Below are 19,512 nucleotides of genomic sequence, written 5' to 3'. Positions count from 1 at the left end.
TCATCGGGCTTGCACTACATCCATGTCTGTCCACTGAGCTGTGTTACCATCTCTCACTTTGTATTTCATTTCCAAGATAGCATTAGGCGCCTAACTTTCTTCCTCCTGCATTTGTGTGAATGTTCTTAAAAGGTTCCTTTCTTGTGTGTGTGACATCATACCTGCCACAAATAACCCAACAGACGAGGAATTTATTTAGGTTCATGGTTTTGGTGATGTTAGTCCATGGTTGCCTGCTCCCATTTTTTGGGCAGGATGAGGTTGTGAAGGGGATATGTGGTGGAGGACAGCTGTTCACTTCCTGGAGTCCCAGAAACAGAAAAGGGACTTCAAGAGGAGCGGGGACATGGTATGGATTGACCCTGAGGACCTATTCCAAGTGACCTACTTCTTCTAGAGTCCCACTTTCTACTTCTCACCACCTCCCAATAATGCTATCATATCAGGAAACGAAAAAGATTTAGCCTGTAGATTAAGTCAGAGCTCTTATCGTCTTATTGTCTCTGGAGCAGCAGTTCTCAAATTGTGGGTCATGATCCCTTTTGGGGATGATTTCAGATACCTTGCATATCAGATATTTATGTTATGGTTCATAACAGTAGCAAAATTATGTTATGAAATAGCAACAAAAATAATTTTGTAATTGGAGGTCACTGTGTTAAATAAAGTCTGAGAACCACTGCTCTAGGGACAGCCTCAGAGGCACATCCACAGTTGTTACTAGTCAAGTTGACAGTCGAGACTAACACCGTGCCTGGAGAGATGCTTCAGCTGTTAAGAGAATGAATGCACTGCTTTTACAGAGGACCTGATTTGGCTCGCAGCACTCACGTCAGGCAGTTCACCATCTCCTGCGACTCCAGTTCCAGGGACCCAGTGCTTTTGGCTGCTATGGACACCCGCACATACCTCTTACCCATAATTTGTTTTTAAGAAACACTAACCAGTGCTGGAGAGATGGCTCAGAGGTTAAGAGCACTGAGGTCCTGAGTTCAATTCCCAGCAACCACATGGTGGCTCACAACCATCTGTAATGAGATCTAGTGCCCTTTTCTGGCGAGTAGGCATACGTGCAGATAGAACGCTGTATACATAATAAATAAAAATCTGGAAAAGTTTGTTTTGTTTTTTTTTTTTTTGAAAAAAAAAGAAAAAGAAACACTAACCATCTGGGCCATGGTGAATCCCAGCACTCGGGAGGTAGAGGCAGGTGGATCTCTGTGAGTTCAAGGCCAGCCTGGTCTACAAGAGCTAGTTTCCAGGACATTCTCCATAGCTGCAGAGAAACACTGTATTGAAAAACCAAAACCAAAACCAAAAAAAAAAAAAAGGAAGCGAGAAAAGACCACAGCCCTGCTGCTGAATCTTGTGTGCTAGGTAAAGAGGTAAACACTCCACCATTGTGCTACATTTTAAGCCTCTTGCTGGCCTTTGATCTGATTGCTTTATCCTGCTAGATAAATTCTGGGAGGATTTCTGTGTTCAAAAAACAGTATGGAAACCCACTTTGGGAGAATTTTCGGGTTCAAAAAATGCTACTAAGGAAACCCAGTGATAATTCCAGAAAGCTTTACCTAACTTATCAGGAAGCTGAGTGCCAGGGTGAAGAAGCTCCACTTTGTTTTCTGGAGTGGCTGCCTTAGTTTGGTGCTGAGTCAGTGAGATGTTTCCCCCTCAAAAGGCCACTGCCACAGATCTTGTTGTTCTCAGGGAGCAGATGGAGTGCCAGCTGGAGAAGGAGGCCCGGTTCCGGCAGCTGATGGCCCACAGTTCCCACGACTCAGCCATTGACACGGATTCCATGGAGTGGGAGACAGAAGTTGTGGAGTTTGAGAGAGAAACGGTGAGCTGCCTCAGGTGGCTGTGCTAGTCACTGGGTGCCATGACTTTGAACGAGTGGAGGATGGTTCTGTCGGGTATTTTTTCATGGCTACCTCCCCCAGGACAGAATGCATCTTTTCCCCTGTAGCCATCTGTCCTGGGTTGGGGTTACTCTTGCCGTGATGAAACATCATGGCCAAAGCCACTTGGGAAATAGAGAAATTATTTGGCTTATGCTTCCATACCTTTGTTCATCATGGAAAGAACAGGGACTCAGACAGGGCAAGAACTGGAGATAGGAACTGATTCAGAGGTTACAGAGGGATGCTGCTTATGTAACCAGGATCTGCAGCCCCAGGATAGCCCCGCCCACAATGGGATGGGCCTTCCTACATCAATCACTAATAAAGAAAATGCCCTACAGTCTTTCCTGTGGTCTGCTCTTAGGGAGACATTTTCTCAGTTGAGGTTCCCATTTCTCAAATGGTTCTAGCCTATGTCAAGTTCACATAAAACTTGGCAGCAAAACACCCAAGTTGGGTTATATCACTCTTGTGTCTTAATGGTGGTGCTGGCAAATCCCATGAAAGGCAAAGGCCCCAGTAGAGGACCAGGACCAACACTGACAGGGCTGTCTCCTCGGGACTGAGTGCCTGACTTGGGTATTTCTCCTCCCTGCTTGGTAAAGATCTGCTGGTGCTGTTTTCACAGGAGGATATAGACTTGAAAGCGCTTGGGTTTGACATGGCAGAAGGTGTGAATGAGCCTTGTTTTCCTGGGGACTGTGGCATATTTGTTACCAAAGTGGACAAAGGAAGTATTGCTGATGGTCGCTTAAGGTAAGAACTGAGAGGGTCCAGCCCCTGAGGGGAATAGGGGCCCTGCCACCCAACCTAGAGCACCCCAAGGAAGACAGGTGGCAACAAAGTGAACATGTCCTAGTAGCCGAGAACTCACAGAGCTGTCAAAGCCCTGGGCTCAGCTGGGGTGATCTTAAAGGAAACTGCCTCTTGGATCCCTCTGAGTCTGGCTTTTCTCCAGGTACCAGGGGCTGCGTCTTACTTCTCTGGGTAGCATGGGTTCAGGCAGTGATGAGAATAGGATGTGGCCTGTCTGCTCACCCCATGTAATAGTGAGCCTGATGGAGTGGTACACCACACCTTAACTATGCCAATGCTGGTGTAAGCACAGTGTGCCTTTTAATCATTCTTCTCTGTAATTCTTTGAGGCAGGTACAAATATTACCTCACCTTACAGATAAGGACACTAAGACAGCAGGGCTAAGTTCTATAGCTAGTAAGTGGCAGAGTCAGGATTTGAAGCCACACGTTTAACACCAGCACCTGTGAGTTTCACAACTTTATAGGCAGAAACCTACGTAAGTGTGGATGCAGGGAACTTGCTCGCTCACTGGCATCTGAGCCTATAAATAGGCATGTAGTGAGGGGCAGCTACAGGTCTTAGGGTCTGAGCGGGTGCCTGCCTGGCCTTGTTTCCCATCAGGGTCAACGACTGGCTGCTGAGAATCAACGACGTGGACCTCATCAACAAGGACAAGAAGCAGGCCATCAAGGCGCTCCTCAATGGAGATGGAGCCATCAACATGGTCGTGAGGCGGAGGAAGTCCCTGGGTGGAAAGGTCGTTACCCCCCTGCACATCAACCTTAGCGGACAGAAAGGTAGTAGGCCTACCGGATCATCGTGTCCCTGGGGGTGCATGTTGTTCTCCTGGTGGGAGGTCCTAGGAGTCCCCAGTATCCGACTCATCAGGATGTGATGAGCCCTGTGGTGGGAGTGTCATAGAGTGGGAAGTAGTCCCTTTTACAAACTTAGTCAACAGAACTGGGAGATGGGACAGCCAGGCCAGGTCACCCAGTGTCCTCCTCTGGCTCACAGACAGTGGCATCAGTTTGGAAAACGGAGTGTATGCTGCTGCTGTGATGCCTGGAAGCCCCGCCGCCAAAGAGGGGTCTCTCGCCGTGGGAGACAGGATTGTCGCGGTGAGTCTCCACAACAGGGCGAACTGTCTGCTACACATAGACATTGTGCCGTGTGATTGTTCAAAAAAGCAAAAAACTCAAAAAGCTTTCTCCTATGGGTACTGTAGACAGGAAGAACAGTGTAGGATGGAGGTCAGACCCACTCTGTTGCTCCCATACACTGATAGCAGCAGAGTTTCTCTTACTCATCCCTCAGAGTATGAATGTCTATAATGGACAGTTTTCCAAGAAAGAATATCTATGTGATTTGTTTTTCTAATCACATATGTGTATTTTGAGAGATTAAGCAATCCTCCTGCCTCAGAGTCATTTTTTTTTTTTTTTTTACTGATCAGTATACCTATTCTTTTAACTTTTTCCCCATTATCAGCATTGGGGAAATGGTCAAGTGTAATGTAATGTAAAATGGTCAAGTGATTAAAAAGCCAAAAACAACAAAACACATAGAGAGCAAAGTGTAGTAGTTCCCCTTCTCCCTGAGTCCACTGATAGAGGTCTGCCCCCACATGGAAGGTGCCTGCAGCCCCGACCTCGCGTGCTCGTGTAAGTCTCTCTATATGTAAGGTTCTGGCATTTGTGTTTAAACACAGCAGTGCAATCTGCAGTTTGCATTCTATATCATAGGTAGCTCTCTAAGTCATCTTCACTCACAGTACCACCTCATGAAGCTGGGTTGCTTGGTGATGCATACTTAAAAGTGTCTCCTTCTGATTGACATATGAGTTGTTATCACCATCTGCTGTGAACTTCACCTGTAGTACAGCCGCTTCAGAACCCCTTAATCTCTGCACTCAACAAGAAGTGTGGGTGTTAGCTGAGTAGCAGGGTTTGTTGTGTCAGTCTTCAGATCAACCGGCTGAGCTGGAAAACACATGTGCCTTTCCATGGCATGTGTGTGAAATTCCAGTCGTACAAAAGGCGGTAGCAATAGCACGTTGTCTGGGTCTGGACCCATCTGTGGTTCCCATCCTGCCAGAACTGTGATTAACAATTTACTGCATTTACTTCCAGAAATGTTTCAAGCATGTCTATCTCTTCTAGCTCATTTGGAACCATAACATCCTCATTGTTCATCTTGCATTTTTGTCTGACTGAGATTCATGTCCTTGGATCTGCCTGTGGTTCTTTATAAATTAATATAATCAATCAATCAATGATGTTGGGGATGGAACCAGGGTATAGAGAGTCATGTGTGCTATGTAAGCTCTCTACCTTGAGCACACCTTCCTCCCCTATATGGGCGCTCAGGGGCATCCGCTAATGCTGCTAGCCATTCCTGTGTGCTTTTATAAGCAGTGCTCAGTGGCTACCAGTGACCCTCTCCTGGGGTCTTCTTGAGAGCGCTGTGGAGCAAATCCCTGGGTGGGCTTTCCTGGGTCAGAGTGCATAGGCATCGAATTACTACCTATGCTGCTGTGCCCTTGTGTGTCCACAAGAGTCATGAGTCATGTCAGCCTCACAAGTACCTGAGGAAAGGCTCATCACTGAGTATCCTTGTTCTTCAGACTTGAGAGCCAGTGCTTCCAAACAGCGTGGTCACATGGAAATGTCTTAAAAATGGAGACAAAGTACAAGGAAAACACATTAGTTGCCCTTGCCGACATAATTACATCCTGTAGATACTTTTTTAGCCTTTGTGTATGGAGGTGGTAGTGTGTGTGTGTTCATATGGCTGCCTGTATGTGCAGATGTGCATGTGTTCCAGTGCATGTGGAGACCAGGACCAGAGGTCACCACCTTGAGAGTTGCTCGTTAAGAATCATCTTTTTTTTTAATGAATTCATATGCAGGATTGTGAGGGCACAATGGAACATTGTGATGTCACAGTGGAGCATTGTAATGTCATAAAATTTTCATGTCTTGATATAATTGATCATTGTGATATGACAGTGTACCATTGTAATAGCACCACTGAGCAGTGTTATACAGCATTTGGTAGAGTAGTAGACTACTGTGAAAACACAGTAGAGCATTCTGATATGAGGGTGGGTCATTCTGATATCACAGCAGAGCTCCACTGTGACATCACAATGTTCCATTGTGCCCTCACAATCCTGCATATGAATTCATTATGCAGAATTGTGACAGCAGCATGGAGCATTGTGATGCCACTTTAAAACAGTATTACAGTGAACCTGTGACAACACTGAGAACCACTGGAAGCACAGTAGAAAGTCAAATTATTTAAAATCAGGGTGATGTGAGCCATACCTTGTAGGATTTTGTTGGCCCAGTGTTACATTGTGATGTCACACTGAACTGTGGTATAATAATGTAGCACTGTCTTGGCACAATTGAGCATTTTAATATGGCTATGTATTGTGTGAGACTTTAAAAAGTCATTTAGTTTTTGACAATTTCACACATGTATACAATGTATCTTGATTCCCTCCTGATGCTTCTGCCAACTCCTAACAGTTATGGCAAATGCCATGATCCATGTTCAGAAGACAGCACTTCACACACCCTCTCCCATCTTAAGTTCTTTCTGTCCCCTCTTTTCTATGTTCTCTGAGCCTTGGGTGGTTGATACAGATGTTCAGCTTAGGACTGAACACTCAACAGTCACTTATTCTCTACACTTTGGTTACTTATGAGTCAGTACATTAACCAATGGCCACTACAGCAAGAAGCTTCTCTGGCTGATGTTGGAAGCATCACAAATCTATAGATATAAACATAAGTATTTAGAATATAGTTTGACAATGTGGCCATTTAGCAAAACAATAGACTCCAAAGCCATGAGCTTTGACCAGGTTTATTATAGAAATCATAAATTCCCTCCTTTGGAGCAGACTTCAAATTTAGTCAGAAAGCATTTGGTTATCCCCCTAATGTTCATGCTACTATTAGACCACTCGTCATGTTGTCCACCCATACAAGGTACCTCTGTTCAAACTCACATATATAAATTAGCTTACAGAATGATGGGTTCCCATAAGAGTTATTGATTAACTCACATCTTCCCAATCTCTTCCTAATTCTTCCTTAGCCTTTCATCCCCATTCACCTTGTTTTTTGAGATAGGGTCTCTCATTGGCCAAGCTTTTCCAAATAGACTGGGTTGTTGCCAGTGAATCCCAGAGACCTACCTGTATCTGTTTCCTTAGCACCCGTGTTACCACCACGTATCACCATACCAAGCTTTTTACCTGGGTTCTGAGCATCAAACTCAAGGGTGCACAGCAAGCACTTCACCAAGTGAGTGCTCTCCCCAGTTACCCCATTTTCAAGCTTTTGACTTTGAAATAATTATAGAATCAAAAGAAGTTTTTATAAAGAGAGTACAGGGAGGCCTTATGTACCATTTATCCTCTATCCCCCGTATTAAAGCCACCATGGTGACACTGGTGTGGTGTGTATGCATAGCTCTGGGTGGTGTGATCACAGGTAGTTTTGTATAAACATTGTAGTCACATGTAGAACCATTTCTTCATCATGCCTGTTTTCCTTCTGTCTCCTTCTTATAGCTATCCCTCTGCACACCCTATACATACAGTCGCTTACCTGGCAGTTAAGCTGTACTTGTATGAATGACATTATGTAATATGTGACTCCATCAAGGCTTTATTCACCCAACATGATCCTGTGAGAGCCTCCCAAGTGTTTCCCTATAGCTCAGGTACACCACAGTGTGGACATTCACTGTTCCAAATGCCCTTTTTGAGAAGCTTTGACCGTGTCGGTGAGGGGCGAGGACAGATTCCAGGAGAGGGTGTTGATTCTCTTTGACAATGGCAGTGCTTCATTCTGTGTGGTACTTCCTATGTCACAGAGGCTTCTCATAGCCATGGTTTCCTTTCCATTAGCCACCCACCTCCGTGAGGCACATGTGTTTCCTGGCCACTCACAAATGAAGGAGTGGGTTACTATCACACAGTAGAATGTCTCCCTGCCGTCCCCCGTGTTCTGGTCCCATCCAACGTGATGTTATGATTGTGTTCCCCTTGCTTCAGAAGGCCCTGCTTCTTAAGGGACTCCAAGCACTGCTGGTTAGCACCTTTCTTTCCTTTGCTAATCCCTGAGTTTGGCTCCTTATGTAAATAGTCCCAGGATTGGCAGATGGGCCCAGGCCCTGGCCTGGCAGCCTGGGAGCCTGAGGCCACCCCATTGATAGGCCTGACCAGTTCTCTCTTTGGTCCTAGATCAATGGTATTGCACTGGACAATAAATCTCTGAATGAATGTGAATCTCTGCTGCGAAGCTGTCAAGACTCCTTGACCCTCTCCCTCCTGAAGGTGGGCACTGGGCACCTCCGCCACTGTTGGGAGCGTGAGAAGTGCCTCAGCTCCATGCACCCGAGCTGTTTCTAAAGGGCACCAGGATTGTTGGGAAAAATATGTTGATTTTTAAATGCAGGGTGTAGGAAGCCTGAGAGGATGTAGACTGAAAACTATTGAGAATAGTTGGGTACATTTCAGTCTCTGGACAGTCTGATGGCCCTAGAGATGGTTAGCTTCCTTAGGCCTGGCAGTGGACTTGGAGTTTTGAAGAGAATAGCCATATTTGATGGTAAACTTGAAAGTTCTTAGCCTGGGAAATATCAAAATATATGTGACTTTCCAGTGTTTATCAATGTCAGCATAGACAAAGATGATAAAGAATATCTGGTAAAATCGTTGAATCTGGTGAGTGGGTTTATAGGTACTCATTATACTTTTTTTAAAATCAACTTTTCTACATAGTTGGAAAGGTTAGTAATAGAAATGTAGGTAAATGGGTCCAGCTAGTTCACTAAGAGATGCTAAGTTATTTCTTAAAATTAATTGATGTTGGGGAACTGTTTTAGGTCTACAGACCATCTGAACTGGCAGATTGTTCTCATGTGTCCCCTCACGTGAGCGCTCCAGCCTAGGTTTCCCCTGGTATTGCCACCTTACATTTGTGTGGTGCATTTGATACAAACGATGAGCCATCACTGCTGCATGGCTTAATGGGGGTCACTGTTGATCCTGTGATCCTGTGAGTATGGACAGATGCATACGTGGTCGTCATACTCTACAGGTAGTGTCACTGCCCTAAAAGTTTCCTGTGTCCTTCTTTGTCATTGCCACTTCTCAAGCCTACAAGAACCACTGATCCTTTTCCTGTCTCCAGGCATCTGTCTTTTCGAGACATCATGTACCTGTAGCACCCTTTCACGTAGACTTGCTCACTCGTGCACAGTTCTTTCCCGTGTCTTTTTGTGGTGTGTGAGCTCACCTCTTAGCCCTGGCTAGTTTCCTGTTGCCTGGGTTACCATGAATAATTTACTTTGATGCTCAGTGATTCTTACACAGTGTGCACGTGGCTGCATATCATGCTCAAAGTCGACGGAATTTTCTTGCTCTTATAATTTCTACGTAGCCAGGCCCATGAGAAAACTTCACCATTAGACAGTAACATGTACATGAATCTGTGTTTGCCTTCTGTGTGTCTGTCTGTCTGTCCATCACTCCTGTCTGGGGATGGTCTCCAGTGACAGTGGTAAGTGATGACATCTCACTTTTTTCTCACCTCTCTTCATCCCTGGCTCAGGTGTTTCCCCAGAGCTCCTCGTGGAGTGGCCAGAACATCTTTGAAAATATCAAGGACTCAGATAAGATGCTGAGTTGTCGAGCGCACGGCCCAGAGGTCCAGGCACATAACAAACGGAACTTGTTACAGCACAATAACTCCACACAGACAGACATCTTCTACGCAGATCAACTGGAGGACAGGAAGGAGCTGGGCCCCCCTGGAGGCAGCAGTTCTTTCCTGCACAAGCCATTCCCTAGAGCCTCCTCTCCAGCCTCTCCCCAGGCCTGTCCTAGCACCTCGGAGCGTAGTCTGAACTCATTCCGTTCCGATGCCTCTGCTGAACGTGGCTATGGGCTGGTGGACGGGCAGAGCCAGCAGCCTCTGCTGTCTTTTGAGACTAGGGTGGGCCCCTGTGGGATAGTAGAGGCTCCCCTGGACAAGGTAGATCCGGACGGCTCCAGCAGTGGTGGGACCTGGCCCAAGGCTGTGCTTGGTTCCACGTCAGTACCTGAGAAGCTCTCTGTCTACAAGAAACCCAAGCAAAGGAAGTCCATCTTTGACCCAAATACTTTCAAGCGCCCACAGACACCCCCCAAAATAGACTACCTGCTTCCAGTCCCTGGGCTTTCTCACTCCCCGCAGCCCTCCAATAGGGTAGGGTCTCTGACACCCCCAAAGCCCCCCAGGAGAAGTGACTCTATCAAGTTTCAACACAGGCTGGACACCAGTTCTGAGTCAGAAGCCACTTTGGTGGGAAGCTCACCTTCCACCAGCCCTCCAAGTGCCCCACCCCCCAGCATGGACCCTGGGGAGCCCATGCATGCTTCATCCACACACAAGGCAAGGGTCCACATTGCCTCCAGCTACCACTCTGAAGGGGATGGAGAAACCTACCTGCCTGCCAAGAAGTCCTGTGATGAGGACCTCACCTCCCAGAAAGCGGACGAGCTAGGACCGAAGCGGCGCCGGCCAAAGTCTGCCCCTAGTTTTCGGCCCAAGATTGCTCCAGTAGTGATCCCTGCTCAGTGCCTGGAGGTAGAGGTTGGCCTGGAACTGGAGCAGTGGGGTGGGAGCCTGCAAAATAGCCTCTCAAGGGTTTTCCACAGAGCTGGGGCCCTGTGCTGGTGGTGTGTACCTGCAAGAGTGATAGGGTGGCCTGGGGGTGCCAGTGAGCAACAGTCCCCTGTAGATGGGAAAGGGTCATGGGATGCACATGGAGTGGGAAATGACACTAAGAACACTTGCTGAAAATAATGTTTGGTTTGCTTGTTAAAGAAGTTTTTGAGCTTATTTAAAAGGGGAAAAAAAGGAGGAAAAAATAAGTCCTCCTGAGTAAATTGAGAGCCTGTAGAGGAGAGGTAGAAGGGAAGAAAGGATGAAGGAAGGGGAGTGGGGGGAAATGTATAGCTCAATTAAAACTATAGAAGTTTTTGATCTTATTTAAAAAAAAAAAACAACTAAATGACAGATTTGCCCAAGAAGGTTGGGGGAAATGAGTGGTACGCTTGAAGCTGGCTGTAGGGCAGGCTAGCTGTGTGTGAAGTTTCCAGAAGGGGAGATTGCTGAGAAATTGAAACTTCTGGGGCACTGTGCACACCGCTCACTGTGCTTCCTGTCAGGCATGTCTTCTCATCTTTCACTTCCACAGTCTGTTTATTTGAAAGGCAGATTCTAACTACTACAACAAAATAGCCAGTTAGTGGTGGTGCACACCCAGCACTTGGGAGGCAGAGGCAGGTGAGTTTGAGGCCAGCCTGGTCTACTGAGCGAGTTCTAGGACAGACAAGGCTATACAGAGACTCTGTCTCGGGAAAAAAGGAAAGGAAAAAGAAAAGAGAAAAAAGAGAAAGAAAGGAGAGGAAATGAAGGAAGGCAGGCAGACAAGCAGATTCTTTCTCTGCACTTGCTATTTGATGGGTCTGAACAGGGGATCCTTTGCTTCCAGGTGTCAGGCAATGCGAATAGGCAGCACCTCTCCAATTGGTCACTCCTTTGCCTGAGTGGGAGGAGCTGGTACATAGGACTGAAGTCAGTTTGCAAATATACTAAGTATTAACTTTCCCTAGTAGACACTATTGCTTTTGATTCTGCAGGAACAGGACTGTGATCCAACCAGCGGAGAACTCTCCCCAGAGGTTCAGGAATGGTCCCCGTACTCACCAGGGCATGCTAGCCGGCATGGCAACCCCCCACTCTACCCCAGCCGGCCATCTGTGGGTAAGTAAGCTGCTGGGATAGGAATTGGAAACAGGGTCGTTGTGGGTTCACAGGGATGTCCAATCTTTGGAAAGAGGGGATATTCTCCTCAACACATAATTTCTTGACCCCATTTCTATTGGATGTAATCTTTGCTTGTTGCAATGGATCAGCTCTTTCTAACAGTTGGGGAAGGCCACTAGTAAAAGCCATATACAGATTGGTAACTAAAAGTCTCTACCTAGAATCCCTTTTCCCTAAGACTGAGACTGTCTGGTGTTTATGGGAGGGTGTGTTCCAGTCCAGGGCTCTCTAGGTGTTTTGGAACCACTGTTCTGATCCAGCTCATTTCTAGGCACTGTTCCCCGGAGTATGACTCCTAGCACCACTGTGAGCTCCATCCTGCGGAACCCCATCTACACCGTGCGCAGCCACAGGGTGGTTCCCTGTAGCTCTCCACCCATGTCCCGCGATGCTGGCCCCCAGGGCCTGTCTCCCAGGTATGCCAACACACTTACACTTTGCTGTGTACCAGTTGTCCAGTCTCCTAGTTGGAAAGTTACTGCAGCATAGGGGCCTGAGGGCAGAAAAGCCTCTTGCCTAGCTGGGAAAGGGCTGAGGGCATAGAGAATGCTGTGTGAACTCACTCTGGTATTCAGAGGACAGTGATGGCAGGTCTGGGGCCAGTGCTGAAATTTCAATGGAGAAGTTTTTCTGACTAGGTAGAATACCACTTAATATATTAAAAAAGAAACCTGAAATTGGGGGAGGGGGAGACAGATCAGAATTACCCTTATCTATTCATTTGGAAAATTTTTAATGATCAACTTCTATGTCCCAATGGCTATTTGGGTTTCAAGGACAGACAGTGGTAAATCTGATTGGCAACACCCCATTCATGGGCTTTGTGTTCAGTGCAGGAGTCCAGACATCTGAGAATACGACAGTGGTAACGTGTGGTGATGAGTCAGAGACACAGGGTGACAACAGGGCTGTGGTTGGAGAGAGGGAGTCTAGGAAACTGAGTGTAGTGACAAGAACACTTTCCTATATGTGCAAGGCCCTGGCCTTAATCCCTCAGTCCAAGAGGAGGAGGGCTGCAGGGCTGAGGGCTGTGTGTCTGGGAGCATAGGGGGAGCTGGGGGTGGGGGCGTATGGCAGCAGGGAGGCCCAGACTAGGACACAAACCCTGAAAGACTGCCTGGGAAACCCCTGGGGTGTTTTAAACAGGGAAGGGATGTCAACAGTACACAACCTAAGCCACCTTGTTGGGACTGACTCTTGGCTAGCCGGATGTGGGCGGTCCCTGGGTACTGTCCCCTGGCTCCAGCTTGTGCCATCCTGAGTGAGGTATAACACTGCTCTCTCCAGGACTCTCTATGCACATCCAAGCCCCCCCTCCCCCCATTCCACAAGGCAGAGCCTTGTTTCCCTCATCCACCCAATCCCACTCTTGACCTTGTGTGCACCCTCTACTGCATAAAAGTCCTTAATAGATGTCATCTGTGAGAAGTGACTGGGGTCAGTCTGCTATCCTGTCTTAGGGAGTGCAGGCTGCTTCCTGTGTTTCCCCCTCTGTTCATGTCTGGTCTTAGTCCTTCTCCAGAGCCCCTCACCTCTCTGATTTACTCACAGTGTCCAGCACCAGGGACGCCTCAGCCTGGACCTGAGTCACAGGGCCTGTGACTATTCTGAGATGAGAGCCTCCCAGGGTTCCAACTCTCTGCCCTCCAGTGCTCGTCTTGGTAACTACCACTGGTGCTTGTATTTTGATAACAGGTCTCTGGGTGGGCTGCCCTTGTGACTCCTTTCCCTCCAGAGGCTGAACTCAGCTCCCTCCCCTGAATGGCTGCTATCTTGTGGCCTGTCTAGCATACCTATGTTTTCAGAGCCACTGCCTTCTGCCTGCAGCTTCATGATGGTTGCAGTTGTTTCCGGTGACATCTTGGTTGGAGTCTTGTTTCCTGACCCTGAGTTAGTCCATCCTGGGTGTCCTGTATGGTTACACACTTGGGGGAAGTGTAACTCTGGGGAGAGTGTCAGTGTTGTGTGGTAACAAGAGTGGGTAATAAGTCTTTAGAGCTTCAGAGACAAGATGGAGCATCTACTGCAGCACTTAGGTTACTGTTGCATTTTGACCTGCAGCAATCTGAGCCTGTTAAGTTCCATCTAGCATGAGGCACCAATGGTCTCCTCTGAAGTTCCCCACAGATAATTTTCCTCAGGGATATCAAACAGGCTTTTATGTTACTGCGTTGAATGCTGAGAGGCTGTTCAGTCAAGAGGCCTAACACTGTCTCCTCCTGGAACAACAGGGTCTTCCAGTAACCTGCAGTTCAAGGCAGAGAGGATTAAGATCCCATTAACACCAAGATATCCCCGGTCTGTCATGGGCTCTGACAGAGGTAAGTACTGGGCATTCCCTCTTGTGCCTGCTCCCTTGGGTCCTCTCTAATTATCTCAGTGGGTTGATGAGGGTCATCTGAGCCTAGCCCTCATCTGTTGCTGTGGGGACCATCAAGGCCCAGGTCATAGGATGAGACCCACACAGCCCACATCTAGATTGCAGATCCAGTCCCGTCCACCTCTTCTCTCATGACAGGTTCATTGTCACATTCTGAATGCAGCACTCCTCCCCGGTCCCCACTGAACATCGATACCCTGTCCTCCTGTAGCCAGCCTCAGACCTCAGCCTCCACATTGCCCAGAATTGCTGTCAACCCCACTTCCCATGGGGAGCGGAGAAAGGACAGGTAAGTGTTAATGAGCACCTGTGGCTGGGGCAAGCCAGGGGACTTCACGTCTGCTCTGGCCATGGGGAGTCCAGAGAGCATGAAGCATACTGTCGAAACAATACAAGTTAGAGACTGGGCAGGTTAGGTGTAGATGGCAAGGGCCGAGCAAGGTTTGCTCCTCCCCTGAGCAGTGACAAAACATGATGCTTGAGATGGCCTGGCGGTGACAGGGATAGCAGGGTGCTGCTTGCTGTTTGCCAGACCCATTTACACACACCGTTAAAACATCTCAATTATAAGTCTCAGTTGCATGAGTGTCTACAGTTAGCTCCGTTTTCCAAGAGTACACTGTGTCCAGACCACCTGAGTAAGCTCTGTGTATACGAACTCGGTGACTGACCTGACCTAGCTAGAACCGGGATTCATTCTTATCCCTTGATCTTCGGCTCCAGGTATAATTTGCTACATTTCTTGGTTCTTTGGCTCTACGCAAAATTGTTTCTTTGTTTGTTTGTTTCTGTTGAGGAATGAAATGCACAGCCAAGGCTATGTAGTGAGACCGTGCCTCAAAAAAAGGAAATAAATAAATATATTAGATCATATTTGATTTGAAAATCTGAACTTGTAAGAAAAGGAACCCAGTGCGTATTAACTTGAGAACCCAGGGGAGCAAATGTATGTAATGCTAGGCCCTGGCCCAGGTCACCAGCCACAGGACTAGGGTGCTTTCTGGGCGACACCCGTGGGAGTGTGGAGGCGTGGCTCTGCTCAGCTCTAGCTCTGGCTTCTCCACATGAAGTGTGTCTTCAGTAGAAAGGGCCTGTGACATGAGACATGCAGCCTATCGGCTTCCTGCTCCCAAAGGTATGAGTGATCCCTGCCCTGCTGGGGCTGACAGTCCAGTTAGAGGTGAATTTAGCCCCTGTGATCCAAGCAACAGCTTCCTAATGAAAGGTAGTCTCCTATCCAGAACCCGGAGTTCCCTATCATATAGTCACGAGAGAAAATCAGGGAAATGAAAAAAGTAAAAAAGAAGAAGAAAGTCCCATGCAGTCAGTTGAGACGTCTGCTATACACTGCAGAGAGGATAGTGTCTGTTGCAGTGTCATGTCATATATAGCATGTATTTGTAATACTAAGTAAATGTAGTAATCTTGAGGTACAAATTAGCTTTGCTCTGAGAAAACTTTTGTCATAGTGTAAAAAATTAATCAGGTCACTGGAAAGTTGGAGGAAGTAGAGATCATGCCATTGGTCACATTCTCCAGGATGCCCTCTCTCTGTAGAAATCTGCCCATGCACAGATACATAAAGTGAAAAAATTAAAAAAATATTGACATAAATATGTATATAAGTACCAAAAATGGAGTTGCTTTTCTCTATTCCACATCTTTCCAGGTCAGGAAACCCTGATGCATAGGGTCATTTGGGAGTTTCCTGAGTGTGTGTGAAGTGTGTGTGTGTCTGTGTGTCTGTGTGTATGTATATATGTTTGTACGTATGTATATTGATGTTTGTGTGTGTTGGAATATGTGCACATGAGTGCAGGTGCCCTTGGAGGTCAGAAGAGGCCATCAGGTCCCATGGCACTGGAGTTAACGGATGGTTGTGAGTGAACCAATATGGATGTTGACAACTGAACTCAGGTCCTGAAAGAGTAATCCACACTATTCACTGTGGAGTTATCTCTCCAGCCCCAGCTTCCTGGCTTTTATGTGACATTGTTAGACTTTTGTGTTGTGCTGAGCACACTGTGTTAATGTGGACAGAGGAAAGGTCAGCCACTGGGTGAGGAGGAACCTCAGATGGACCCTAGACCTGCTCTCTCCTTTCGGTGCCTATTCTCCATTCCATCTTCTTAGCCTGACCTATGAGGATGGTCTTTAGATGACTAGCTGCAAGGGACTTAGAATTCTAAACTGCCTGACACTCTAATGCATGTTCAGCGGCGGAATTGACTGTATGCAGGAGCTAGAAGGTTAAGGGGAAAATTGTGGAGGCGTGGGTTTGGGAAGTGAAATTACCCGGCAGAAGTGTTAGAACCGTTTCAGAAGATTTTCATGGGATGGTGAGATGGCTCACTTGCTGCCAGTCCTGGTGACCTAAGTTTATCTCCTGGACCTAGGTGGTGAAAGGAGAGAACTGGCTCCACCCCCACCCCACAAATTGTCCTCTTATCTCCACACATGCACCATGGCATGCACGGGTGTACATGCACATATATACACACATGCACCATGGCATGCACAGGTGTACATGCACATATATACACACAAATGAATAAGTCAATGCACGGGTGTACATGCACATATACACACACATGCACCATGGCATGCACGGGTGTACATGTACATATATACACACAAATAAGTCAATGCATGGTGTACATGCACATATATACACACAAATGAATAAGTCAATGCTCGGGTGTACGTGCACATATATACACACAAATGAGTAAGTCAATATACGGGTTACATGCACATATATACACACAAATGAATAAGTCAATGTGAAGACACAGCTGTGGGGACCCAGACTGAGGTCCTCTGAACTTGTAGGTTTTCTCTTTGTCTCACAGTAGTGACAGAGCAGGTATTTCCTGCTCACAACCTAGAACTTTCCATGGCTTTTACTGAGACTGAGGGGCCCCTCAGCTGGAAAAGCTGCTTCTAGGGGGAGGTCTTGCAGAGTTCTGGGTCTTCTGTTCAAGTGTAGTCCTTCTGAGTATCCCTTCTCTCCTAACCTTTGTTCATCCATGTATCTCTTCCACCACAGATCCCTTCTGAGGCTGCCCGTGGCCATTAGGCCCAGGTCCTCCTCGCTGAGGAGTCTGAGGTTGGCCTGACATGAGGCTCTCACATCCTTTCATGCCCTTGGATATGGGGACAGCTCCCTGGCCAGTAAATGCATGGGCACACCCTTGCTCCATTAGTCCCTTAGCCCTCTTCTCATGGCTTATAGCTGTTTCATTTTCACTCTAGGGACCCAGAGATATAAGAACTAACTAGTCATACCATCTTTGTGGGGAGGGATTAGGGGACAACTTTTTGTTGTCATCTTTTTGCCAGTGGGTGTCTTCAGAACTCCCTCCATGGGATATACATAGTGCGTGTCCTGAGATGACTGTTTCATCAAATAAAAGTGCGTGTGTGTGTGTGTGTGTGTGTGTGTGTGTGTGTGTCATTCCCAGCTATAGTTCACATCAGTCATCCTCTGTCTTTTCCATGTTTGTTTGTACTGCATGAAATTTCAGGAATGTGTTTCTTTGTCCAAAGTCAGTTTGCCATCTCCCATCTTATCAGAACACCGAGCTCTGGGCCTTCCTTCACACTGCTGACTGCATGCCTGATCTCAGCCTTCCCGTTCTGTCCCTTTGGGTCTGAGTCCCTGAAACTTGGACTGTGTCTCCAGGCCTTACCTGGAGGAGCCACGCCATGTGAAAGTGCAGAAGGGTTCAGAGCCTCTGGGAATCTCCATCGTGAGTGGAGAGAAAGGTGGTGTCTACGTCTCCAAGGTGACCACAGGGAGCATCGCCCACCAGGCCGGCCTTGAGTATGGGGACCAGTTACTTGAGGTAAGAGGGAGTGGCCCGCCCTCCCTCCCGCCCCCTCCCTCCCTCCCTTTTCTCTTCGGTCCTGTCCTACAAAGCAGTGTTCCCAAGTCCATGTTCACTGCCTCAGTCATTACCCGTCACTGAGTCCACCCTGGGCATCTTCCCAGTTCAATGGCATAAACCTGAGGAGTGCCACCGAGCAGCAGGCCCGGCTGATCATCGGACAGCAGTGCGATACCATCACCATCCTGGCCCAGTACAACCCACACATTCACCAGCTCAGTAGCCACTCCCATTCCAGGTGAGCATCCAGGTGCTGCCTAGGCTGGGGTAACATTAAGAGTACAGACAAGGGTGCAGGGAGCCACAGCAACCAAAACCTCAGTCCCTGGCACAGGATTCATACTGTGCTTGACTTTGTGTGGGAGCAAACACTGGACACCTGCCTGTACCTGCACCCGAACTGTGGGTCCCGAGGTAGATGACAGGAGTGGTACGTGTCCTGTAGAGTCAACACGCATAACTTGGGGAATAAAAGCAGATGAGAAAGGAAGGGGGCTTTGGTGTTCTCTAGGTTGGATTCTTTGGAGAGAATCCCTGATTGGAGACAGGCAGACCTATGGAGCAGGTGGCACAAGTCCAGACTCCTTATGTATCTGCCTTTCCAGGACTCAGTGTGTGAAGTCGGTTCCCAATTCACAGTCTGGACCCATTGCCACACTGCAGGGGTCGTGGCTCTGGCTGCTTGACTGCATCATATTCTTTCTGTTTCCCACCTCCAGCTCCCACCTGGACCCTGCTGCCACCCCTCACTCTACTCTCCAGGGCAACAGTGCTGTAACCCCAGAACATCCCTCTGTCATTGATCCGCTGATGGAACAGGATGAAGGCCCTGGCACCCCCCCAGCCAAGCAAAGTAGCCCCAGCTCCAGGTCAGCATAGGCAATGCTACGGGACTCCATTTGCCCATCTGCTCCACTGGGACAGACCCCACACCAGGCCTGTCTTTTTTCCTTCACCCCTCCTTCTTTTCTCTCCTTGCTTGTGTCGCTTTTCTTCTGTCTTTCCTTCTCCTATTCTGTCTCCAGACATTCTACCTTTATCAGCCAGGAAGGCCCCAGGTCTCTGCTCAGCGGCGACAATGTTGATGTTAGGCCAGGGACCCTGAGGTGTGCTGAGTGGCAGTGCTGAGAGAGGCAGCTAGGGCTGAGCTCTGCGGCAGGGAGGACTGTCAGCTAGGTATGCACACTTCCTGTGAGCAGATGGGGTTCTCCCATAGAGAAGCTAGAGAAGAGAGCAGTGTCAGGAGGAGAAGGTTCTTATAGGAGCCTTGTGTCAGTCTAACCTAGAATTGCCTCATCTCCTAAGTGTCCCAGTGTCATGCAGATTGAGGCAGCTCTGGCCTGGGGATCACTCCTGCTGGAACTCACCAGGGGTGGCCTCTTTATGCGTCCTGCACGGTTTCCGAGGTTGTCTGGCTTCCTCACTGTGTTCCCAGATTCACCCTGACCCTACTCCACTACTACTGCTACTACTACTACCTCCTCCTCTATCTCCTCCTCCTCCTCCTCCTCCTCCTCCTTCTTCCTCCTCCTCCATCTCCTCCTTCTTCCTCCTCCATCTCCTCCATCTCCTCCTCCTCCTCCTCCTCCTCCTCCATCTTCTTCTTCTTCCTCCTCCTCCATCTCCTCCTCCTCCATCTCCT

At 47.9% G+C, this 19,512-nt stretch overlaps 1 protein-coding gene across 1 annotated transcript in view; it reads left to right on the top strand.

The window, feature by feature from the left end:
* The window catches only part of Dlg5 (discs large MAGUK scaffold protein 5), a 106,981-nt gene that overhangs the window by 69,712 nt on the left and 17,757 nt on the right, over positions 1-19,512 (top strand). The window contains exons 10-23 of the mRNA XM_026789532.1: positions 1,711-1,843; positions 2,533-2,660; positions 3,325-3,500; positions 3,718-3,821; positions 7,967-8,059; positions 9,339-10,355; positions 11,414-11,537; positions 11,872-12,016; positions 13,152-13,261; positions 13,832-13,921; positions 14,119-14,269; positions 17,666-17,828; positions 17,975-18,108; positions 18,590-18,739. Of these exons, the coding sequence (XP_026645333.1) occupies positions 1,711-1,843; positions 2,533-2,660; positions 3,325-3,500; positions 3,718-3,821; positions 7,967-8,059; positions 9,339-10,355; positions 11,414-11,537; positions 11,872-12,016; positions 13,152-13,261; positions 13,832-13,921; positions 14,119-14,269; positions 17,666-17,828; positions 17,975-18,108; positions 18,590-18,739 (2,718 nt within the window). The remainder of the gene's footprint in view (positions 1-1,710; positions 1,844-2,532; positions 2,661-3,324; positions 3,501-3,717; positions 3,822-7,966; positions 8,060-9,338; positions 10,356-11,413; positions 11,538-11,871; positions 12,017-13,151; positions 13,262-13,831; positions 13,922-14,118; positions 14,270-17,665; positions 17,829-17,974; positions 18,109-18,589; positions 18,740-19,512) is intronic.

Source organism: Microtus ochrogaster, unplaced genomic scaffold (assembly GCF_000317375.1).
Source record: "Microtus ochrogaster isolate Prairie Vole_2 unplaced genomic scaffold, MicOch1.0 UNK21, whole genome shotgun sequence".
NCBI classification, from domain to species: domain Eukaryota; kingdom Metazoa; phylum Chordata; class Mammalia; order Rodentia; family Cricetidae; genus Microtus; species Microtus ochrogaster.
Note: the sequence above shows the minus strand (reverse complement) of the source record. Positions and strands in the feature narration are given on the sequence as shown.